This window comes from Cajanus cajan, chromosome 7 (genome assembly GCF_000230855.2).
Source record: "Cajanus cajan strain Asha chromosome 7, NIPB_CcT2T_4, whole genome shotgun sequence".
Lineage (NCBI taxonomy): Eukaryota > Viridiplantae > Streptophyta > Magnoliopsida > Fabales > Fabaceae > Cajanus > Cajanus cajan.
The window spans coordinates 32,533,637-32,544,373 of NC_138523.1; the positions used below are offsets into that span (position 1 = coordinate 32,533,637).

General features: G+C 35.6%; 1 protein-coding gene across 1 annotated transcript; it reads right to left on the minus strand.

The window, feature by feature from the left end:
- Nucleotides 1-5,335: 5,335 nt before the first annotated feature.
- Nucleotides 5,336-9,606, minus strand: LOC145949523 (uncharacterized). The gene is made up of 2 exons (XM_083059528.1): nucleotides 7,580-9,606; nucleotides 5,336-5,504 (listed from the first exon to the last, which is right to left on the minus strand). Exons 1-2 carry the CDS (start codon nucleotides 9,494-9,496, stop codon nucleotides 5,478-5,480), a joined length of 1,944 nt encoding a protein of 647 aa, XP_082915654.1. The 5' UTR covers nucleotides 9,497-9,606; the 3' UTR covers nucleotides 5,336-5,477.
- Nucleotides 9,607-10,737: the final 1,131 nt, after the last annotated feature.

The window sequence follows — 10,737 nt, forward strand, 5'->3', positions numbered from 1 at the left end:
ATAACAAAAAAATATATAAAATGATTGTTGTATATATTATTGTAATAATTCCTAAATTCTAATCTAATTAATGTTTACTTGTATTGTAATATATATAAAATATTAATAAGTATGCATTAACCTCTACTAAATTGTGACATAAAATATTTATAAAATAAAATAAATAATGATTGATGTATTTTTAAAAAGTGATATGAAATTTATTTAAAAGTATAAATTAATTTTTAGAAAATTATTGCAACAATTAAAGAATAAATTAATTTTAAAAAATAATATAAAATTTAATTTTAAACAATAAATAATAAATATAGCGACATTTAAATAACTGTCGCAATGTTAATATAGAGGCAGTTAGTGCGACAGTTGATGGAAGGGTCGCAATATTAATATAGAGGCATTTAGTGCGACGGTTGCTTCAAGGGTCGCAATATTCATATCGAGACAGTTAGTGCGACAGTTGATGGAAGGGTCGCAATGTTAATATAGAGGCATTTAGTGCGACGGTTGCTTCAAGGGTCGCAATTCAAATTTTGCGACGGTTTGTGCAACGGTTCTGATAACCGTCGCAAAATTGCCTGGTGACGGACAATTCTGTGACGGTTCCCAAACCGTCGCAATGTTTCCTTTGCGGCAGTTTTAACCGTCGCAATGTAGGTCATATAACCGTCGCAAAATCGTCATTTTCTTGTAGTGGTTCTTCATCTGGATATCTAGTGGAACCCTTCAGTTGAAGGAGACTAGACGTAGTCAGTTGAGCGAACTAGTATAAAATGTTTGCATTACTTTTGCTGTTTAACTTAGAACAAATCCACCTTACTGAGCAAATCTTTGTAAAAAACTTCGTCCAATATTTACATACAGTTAAAACCAATTTTCAAACAAAGACACAAATTTGTTTAATAAATATATTACACTGAAAAGCTTTATCTACTACTTTTCCTTAAACGAAACTATCTTGAAAAGGAAAATGTAATAACTTCAATTATTATTATAAACTATTTTCCTCAGCAGTTGATAAATCCTTCAAACGCAATGATCTTGTGTTAACCAAATTCTGTCTAACCGTCTGATATTCAAAAGTGCATTGGACGAAGTATATTACTCTTGCAAAAAATGATTTCAAAACTCCTTAGAACACACACACATATTCAACCCCCCTCCCCTTCTATGTGTTTTTCCCCTAACTTCAAAGAAGGCTAGATTGCGTCTGAAGTCACAACGAGAAGAACTACCTAGCATCCACACTCTTAGAAGAACACATGAAGTCATCAAAATAGAAGAAGAGAGAAGAGAAAAATAGAACTAGCGGTTATCCACAAATCAAAGTTCCATGTGTCAGAGCAAGTACACCTACCAGTCAGCAAAGGACAACACCTCTATATCTACAATATCAGGAAAGTACAGAAATATCTAGGACATGATTAATGTCAGACATAGAAGCAAACAAACGATACAAAAGACTTCGTGAAATGCAGATTCAGCAAGAAAACATTAAATGCAATAATCCACGAAGACTGTGCAAACTAAACAAGAGAATCACATGATGACTAGTCAAGCATCACAACGAAGTCTGCTCACAGATGGAAGAGGACTACCGCCAGAATGTGACACTGGAGTATCAGACGAAGCTTATGAAGAATAGTCAAGGCAAGACACGTCATACGGACCAAACAAGTCGAGACAAATGAAGCAAATGACATAGGAAACTAAGCGTCAAAAGATAAATAGATGGAACACGAATATGCGCCAGATGATCATAAAATATCCAGACAAAGTTGTGTCAAGCGCAACTATTCTAAAGCGCAAATCAGACTAGGCATATGTCTAAGGTCAGAAGAAAGTCAACTATGCATCAGAAGAAGGACAACACAGACTGAGAGATACTCCAAACGAAACAATGTTTGTCTATTCACATTGTTGACCAAATTAAAGAAAAATCAAAGCACTAAACTTAGACGCTGAGATAAAAGTCAAGATTGAAATGCACAGGACCAATAGATGAAGATGGAGACTGTTACGCAAGCAAATAAAGAATCACGTCTCAAGAAACAAACCAAGACATCGTCTATGACCACATAAAAGCTATCAATGTAAAATGTGTGATCTAATTGAAGGAACAAAGAAGAAGAGAAGCACGCAAAAGCAGAGCATGCATGTGTCATAAAAAATGCACTACTTTTTCACAAAAGGACAATGGCTATATTGTTGCATGACCAGAAAAAGACAAATAATTTCTAGGTCTCAGATAAAGTCAAACACTTCTGGCAACAAGACAGAGAAGAATACACGCAATGTCTAAGAACAGGAAGCAATATTTAATGCAAGACCAAATACATTAAATGAAAGGTGACGGGCCAGAAATGGTAGAGAATACTTGGGGAACCAGAAGTGGTTTAAGAATACTAGCGTTGGTGAGTGAAGCCAACGGGCCAGGAGTGGTCGAGAATACTTGGGGAACCAGAAATGGTTTAAGAATACTAGCGTTGGTGAGTGAATCCAACGGGCTAGGAGTGGTCAAGAACACTTGGAGAACCAGAAGTGGTTTAAAAATACTAGTGCTGGTAAGTGAAGCTGGCAGGCCAGGAGTGGTCAAGAATACTCAAGTCCAGGAGTGGACGATAATACTCAATGTTCTTCATTTTGATATCTAGTGGAACCCTTTAGTTGAAGGAGACTGGACGTAGCTCAGTTGAGCGAACCAGTATAAAATGATTGCATTGCTTTTCTTGTTTAACCAGGAACAAATCTTCTTTACTGATTAAATCTTTGTGAAAGACTTCGTCCAATATTTACATATCATTAAAATCATTTTTCAAATGAAGACACAATTTCGTTTAACAAATATATTACATTGGAAAGATTTATCTACTGCTTGTCTTTAAACGAAACTATCTTGAAAAGGAAAATGTAAGAACTTCATTAATTATTATTACAAATCATTTTCCTCAGCAGACGATAAACCTTTTAGACGCCATGACCTTGTGTTAACCAAATTCTGCCTAATCATCTGATATTTGAAAGTAGGGGTGAGCAACGGGTGGGTTTGGTCGGGTTCGGGTGAAAAATGTCCAACCCGTTGTAAACCGACTTTGAAAAAATGTGACCCATATCCGACCGACTGAGCTTTCGATTTGAGGCAGTTCGGGTTGAAACGGATTCGGATTTAAGCGGGTGGGTATAATCGGGTTTGAATTTTTTTGTAGACCAATTTATCTTAACGAAGATAAAGCTTAAAACGATAAAAAATATTTTTAAAAGTGTATAAAAATAGAATGAAGGTGACAATAGATGGTGTAAATAGATTCGTAGTTGAAACATTTACAAACTAAAGAAGCAAAAATAAAAGATAACAAAATTCATAGTTGTTACATGGAAAAGAAATATAAAGTTAGATTACAAAATCATAAGAAATCACAGTCACACAAAATGTACTCAAAATGGAGATAAGAAGATGGAAAAGAAAGACAAAGAAAGAAGTAAAAAGATAACTCTAAAAATGGACTAGTGTGTTGAGAAGTTGAATGAGGAAGGAGAAGACAAAATAAATATCTAAGTTATGAGAAAAAGGAAAAAAATAAGTTACAAATTGATGGCTATATTATACTTGAAATAAAGACTTTTAAATTTGGACCATTGTTGTTTAGTTATACAAAAGTAATAAAAATTTAAACTTATCTCATTTTCGGTTGGGTTCGATTTTTAGCGGATTTAAAAATTCAAAACCGAACCCGCCCAATATAACCCGTATAAAATCAAAATTTTAACCCAATTTACCCATAAGACCCGCCCGAACCCACCCAAAAGCAATATTTTTTTTCGGGTTTTTCGGGTTCGGTTCGGGTGTCGGTTTAATGCTCACCCCTATTTGAAAGTGCATTGGACGAAGTATATTACTCTTGCAAAAAATGTGTTCAAAATTCCTTTGTACACACACACATATTCAACCCCCCCCTTCTATGTGTTTTTCTGCTAACTTTAGTCCCTAAACTAGGGTCAAAGCCAAGACCAATTTTGTAATATAGAAGTCTTTTATGCTTTAAGAGCATGTTTAACTTAAAAATTCCATACACAAATTTAGCTAGGTCCTTCCTAAGTTGTAGGATTTTAGCTTCCAATATCTATAACCTCAAGTGGAACAAAGCTAATGATCATGTCCTTGAGAGATTTTATCTCTCCTACTCCATGTGACACGTTCTTCCTCTTTTCAAGATTTTCCTTTTAAAAAATCTTTAGTTTTTCTATTAATTTCTTGTACGCGAGTGAGACCATGTGAGAGTTAGCCAAGAGAGTCACATAATGATAGGATTCCTAATTTGCACAAGGAATGAAGAAGGATCTTTTGGGTTAAAAATCTGGAACTTAATTTTCTGGAATTAGAATGCTAGAAATGAAGGTAAAAGGATACAGTAAAAAAAAATTGAATGAAGGAAGAATCACTCTTCCAAGGAAAAGGCTTCACACAAAGAATTGTGGTTTATCCTTTGATATGCCCAAACTCTTGAATCACTCAAGAACAATTAGAGAATTACTCTCAGTAATTAAAACTCAAATTCTGATCTGATTTTGTTCATCCTCATGGGCAGCTTATATAGCTTACAATCAACAACCTTCACTTACATTAGTGGACAAATAATGGACTCCACTAAGCCTGAATTATGACCACTAATGACAAAATATTATAAAAAAACACTTTAGTGGGCAATTATTGAACTTCCACTAAGCCTAACAATTATGACCACTAAAACATTAAATAAAACACATGCTAAATTCGTGCACCCCTCTGGTATGCCTCATGGCTGACTCATCCCAAAGGTTTTGGGCCTTATTTGATAAAAATAACTTGCTTAAAAAACTAGCCCAATAAGTGGTGCAGCCCAAAAAGAGTTGGCAGCCACTTTAACAAGAGTTTTAGGCCTTTATTTACTAATTACAATTACTAAGAACACCATAGAGTAATTAGGCTTCATAATCCTTGATACAATTCACCATCTTGGCCTTGTTTTCATCTTTAGGCATTTCTTCAAGAATGAGGGTCGTAACTTGTTGCAAAGCATCTTTGGCCTTTTTAGTCCTCGCCCTAGTCATTGGTCCTCCAAGTCCTTTGAGTGCTCCTAAATCCTTGCCCATGTCCTCATCATTCCCTCCCTCTTGAGAAGAATTTGTCCTCAAATCAAAGTCTCCATCTTCTACATCAAAGAGAGATAAATCAGAAACATTAAAAGTGGAACTAACATTGTACTCACCGGGCAATTCAATCTTGTAAGCATTGTCATTTATTCTTTCAAGTACTTGAAATGGACCATCCCCTCTTGGCAAAAGCTTTGATTTCCTTTGTTCCGGAAATCTTTCCTTTCTCATGTGTACCCAAACCCAATCACCAGGTTGAAACACAACTTTCTTTCGCCCTTTGTTAGCATGTTTTGCGTAGCTCTCATTTTTCTTCTCAATTTGAGCCTTCACACGTTCGTGTAACTTCTTCACATAGTCTGCTTTGGCCTGCCCTTCTTTATGTTTAAAAACAGAAATGTTAGGCATAGGCAATAAATCAAGAGGAGTCAATGGGTTAAAACCATACACAACCTCAAAAGGTGAACAATTTGTGGTGCTATGGACAGCCCTATTATATGCAAATTCAACATGAGGCAAACTTGCTTCCCAATACTTAATATTTTTTTTTAAAACAGTCCTAAGCAAGGTTCCCAAAGTTCTATTGACTACCTCAGTTTGTCCATCAGTTTGTGGGTGACAAGTTGTTGAAAATAATAATTTAGTACCTATCTTTCCCCACAAAGTCCTCCAAAAATGACTAAGGAATTTAGCATCCCTATCACTTACAATACTCCTTAGCACACCATGAAGTCTCACAACTTCTTTGAAAAACAAATCAGCCACATGACACGCATCATCTACCTTTTTGCAAGGTATGAAATGTGCCATTTTTGAGAACCTGTCAACAACCACAAAAATAGAATCTTTGCCATTCTTTGTTCTAGGCAGTCCTAACACAAAGTCCATAGATATGTCAATCCAAGGATATTCAGGAGTTGGCAAAGGAGTATACAATCCTTGCGGTAATGATTTAGATTTAGCCATTTTGCACACAACACAATGTTCACAAAATTTTTGCACATCACGTTTCATATGAGGCCAAAAGAAATGTTCTTGTAAAATTTCCAAAGTCTTTTTAATCCCAAAGTGCCCCATCAAACCACCACCATGTGATTCACTAACAAGCAATTCTCTAATGGAACATGCAGGCACACACAATTTGTTTTCTTTAAATAAAAACCCATTGTGCTTAAAATACCCATTTTGAGATAATTTCTCACATGCAGCATATATTTCACCAAAAGTTTCATCAGAAGCATACATTTCTTTCAAAGATTCAAATCCAAGCAATTTAGTTTCAAGAGTGGAAAGTAATGTATGTCTCCTTGATAAAGCATCAGCCACAATGTTCCCTTTGCCCCTTTTATGTTTTATGACATAGGGAAATTGTTCCAAAAACTCCACCCACTTGGCATGCCTCTTGTTAAGCTTGCCTTGTCCCTTCAAATACCTTAGGGACTCATGATCACTATGTATTACAAATTCTTTGGGAAAAAAGATAGTGTTGCCATGTTTTTAAAGCTCTTACCAAGGCATACAATTCCTTATCATAAGTGGAAAAGTTAAGGGCAGCCCCACGTAATTTTTCACTAAAATAAGCAATTGGATGGCCTTCTTGTAACAACACAGCCCCAATACCAACATTGGAAGCATCACATTCAATTTCAAAAGATTTAGCAAAGTTTGGTAAAGCAAGAATAGGAGCATTGGTTAACCTTTGCTTAAGAGCAACAAAGGCTTCCTCTTGTTTCTCTCCCCACTTAAAACCCACATGTTTCTTTACTACTTCATTAAGAGGTGCTGCCAAGGTGCTAAAGTCCTTAACAAACCTCCTATAAAAACTTGCTAAACCATGGAAACTTCTCACTTCACTCACGGATTTAGGTGTGGGCCATTCTTGGATGGCCTTAACCTTTTCCTCATCTACTTGTACTCCTTTAGAACTTACAACAAAACCAAGGAATACAACATGATCAGTACAAAACACACATTTTTCAAGATTGGCAAACAAATGTTCTTCCTTAAGCACATTCAAAACAGATTTCAAATGTTCCACATGCAATTCAAGAGAAGTGCTATAGACAAGAATATCATCAAAATATACTACAACAAATTTGCCAATAAATTCCCTCAAAACATGGTTCATCAATCTCATGAAAGTACTGGGTGCATTAGTTAAGCCAAAAGGCATAACCAACCACTCATACAAACCATATTTTGTTTTAAAAGCAGTTTTCCATTCATCACCCTCTCTAATTCTAATTTGATTATACCCACTTTTCAAATCAATTTTAGAGAAAAAACTTGCACCATGCAATTCATCAAGCAAATCATCAAGTCTAGGAATTGGGTGCCTATATTTTATGGTGATGTTATTTAGAGCCCTACAATCAGAACACATTCTCCATGTACCATCTTTTTTAGGGACCAAAATTACTGGAACAGCACAAGGACTCATGCTATTTCTTACCCATCCTTTGGCCATGAGTTCATCCACTTGCTTTTGTATTTCTTGCGTTTCTTGTGGATTGCTTCTATAAGCTGGCTTATTGGGTAAAGAAGCTCCTGGAATGAGATCAATTTGGTGTTCAATTCCCCTCAAAGGTGGTAGTCCACTTGGTATGCTTGATGGAAAAACATCACGAAATTCCTGCAAAAGAGATTTAACACTAGAAGGTATTTCCAATTCATCAAAAGTGTTAGTGTTTAAAATCTGATTTTTGCAATACATTAGATAAAGGGGCTGTTTAGCAAGGAACAACCTCTTCACCTCACTCTTTGTTGCCAAAAGACTCTCTCTTCTCTCAAGTGTTTCACTCCTTTTCTTTTTTTTAAATTTTTGTTCACTCTTTTTCTCAAGATCACTTTCTTTTCTCTCCAAAGAAATCTTTTCTCTCATCCTCAATTGATCCTCACACACCTCTTTAGGACTCAAAGGCTTGAGGACAATCTTTTTATTTTGGTGCACAAAAGAAATCTTATTGGAATAGCCATCATGGACGGCTTTAGTGTCAAATTGCCAAGGCCTTCCTAAAAGTATGTGGCTGGCCTCCATTGGAACTACATCACATAGCACCTTATCTTTGTATTTTCCAATGGAAATCTCCACTTCTACTTGCTGCCTCACTTGCACCTCTCCATCCTCACTAAGCCACTGAAGTTTATATGGTCTAGGATGTGGTTTAGTGTCTAAATTTAGCTTTGACACTAATCTAGCACTAGCCACATTAGCGCAACTCCCTCCATCAATAATCACCATGCAAACCTTTCCATTGATGGAACACCTTGTGTGGAAAATATTCTCCCTTTGGTTTATTTCTAAAGGACTCATTTGACTACCCATCATTCTCCTTATCATCAATAAATCTCCCTCAAGGGCCTCCTCCTCCTCCTCAATGTCACCTTCCTCTTCTTCACTAACATCAGATTGGCTAGTGTAATCCCCATTCTCCTTGAGAACCATGGTCCTTTTGGTAGGACACTCATAGGCATAATGACCCATGCCTTGACACTTAAAGCATTTTATGTCTTTACTCTTCTTTTGAGGCTGTTCTAAGGTCTTAGAGGATGATTTTACATGAGAAGTAGATGCTGGATTGCTTGAAGTGGCAGTCACCTCCTTCTTATTTTTGTCCTTCCAACTAAAGGAATTATAATTAGAAGAACTCTTCTTGGTCACACTTTTTCTTTTGAGTTGTTGTTCCACTTGAATGGATTTGTGCAGCAAATCTTCTATATCAACAAATTCCTGCAATTCAACAACATCACGAATATCATTATTCAAACCATTAATAAAACGAGCCATGGTTAGTTCCGGATCTTCTTCAACATTGGCTTGCATCATGAGCAAGTCCAATTCTTTGTAATACTCTTCAACTCCCTTGGTGCCTTGTGACAATTTTTGAAGTTTAAATTTCACATCTCTAGCATAACTAGCTGGCACATAACGTTTCCTCATGAGCTTTTTCATTTCAGCCCAAGTCTCCACCAAAGGCTCTTCATTTCTCAACCTTTCTCTTTTCAACTTATTCCACCACACAAGTGCATAGTCTGAGAACTCAGCTGCTGCAAGTTTCACCTTTTGCTCTTCATCATAATTGTTACAAGTGAAAATATGTTCTATTTTGAGTTCCCATTCCACATAGGCTTCCGGATCACTCTTCCCCTTAAATGGAGGAACATTAAGTTTAATACCTTCAATTCTGTTTTGCCTAGGAGCACCACCAATTCTTCCTCTCCTTTCTTCTTCATGATGTTCATAATTCTCTAATCGTTCAATTCTTCCATACAACTCCTCATTGTTTTCTCTCAATAATCTTTGCATTTGAGCATTAATAGCGTCGAACAAGAGTCTTTGTGTTCCATCCAAATGATCTCCATCTGCCATCTTCAAAAAAAACAAGAGTACTAACAAACACAAAGAAAATAGGACCTCACCACTCTTCTCACGTGTTTACACTCGTAAAAAGATCACTCTTTTTTTTTTTTTTTTTTAAAAGCAATTCAAAAATAGACAACACAAAGAACAAACCACAAATTTGATATTTTGTGTTAAAAGCAAGGTTCAGGGTAGGCTTAAAAAAAAAAAAAAAAAAGAAAGGAATACAAAACAGTCACCTAAAATTCAAAAAGAAAACAAGGAAACTTAGGAATCAAAAACTGGAATTTTAGATAAGTTAGTAACACCCTTCAACCCAACCGAAATATTACCTTAAATTTTGAGTCTTAAGTGTTCTAAACGCATGAACCATTCAGCCACAACTTTTTTTTTTTTTTTTTTTTATATATTCACGAAATTTTTTTTTTTAATACTATTCAGGCCTAATTTTTGCAATGGTTCAGAAATAAAGAAAGAACACTAAGGTAATATCAATGGTAATGAGAAATAATAAGGAAAGATGTTACCCAAAGAAATTCCAGCAAATGATGTGGATGACCCAAAAAAACCGGAGCTCTTGATACCAAATGATAGGATTCCTAATTTGCACAAGGAATGAAGAAGGATCTTTTGGGTTAAAAATCTGGAACTTAATTTTCTGGAATTAGAATGCTAGAAATGAAGGTAAAAGGATACAGTAAAAAAAAATTGAATGAAGGAAGAATCACTCTTCCAAGGAAAAGGCTTCACACAAAGAATTGTGGTTTATCCTTTGATATGCCCAAACTCTTGAATCACTCAAGAACAATTAGAGAATTACTCTCAGTAATTAAAACTCAAATTCTGATCTGATTTTGTTCATCCTCATGGGCAGCTTATATAGCTTACAATCAACAACCTTCACTTACATTAGTGGACAAATAATGGACTCCACTAAGCCTGAATTATGACCACTAATGACAAAATATTATAAAAAAACACTTTAGTGGGCAATTATTGAACTTCCACTAAGCCTAACAATTATGACCACTAAAACATTAAATAAAACACATGCTAAATTCGTGCACCCCTCTGGTATGCCTCATGGCTGACTCATCCCAAAGGTTTTGGGCCTTATTTGATAAAAATAACTTGCTTAAAAAACTAGCCCAATAAGTGGTGCAGCCCAAAAAGAGTTGGCAGCCACTTTAACAAGAGTTTTAGGCCTTTATTTACTAATTACAATTACTAAGAACACCATAGAGTAATTA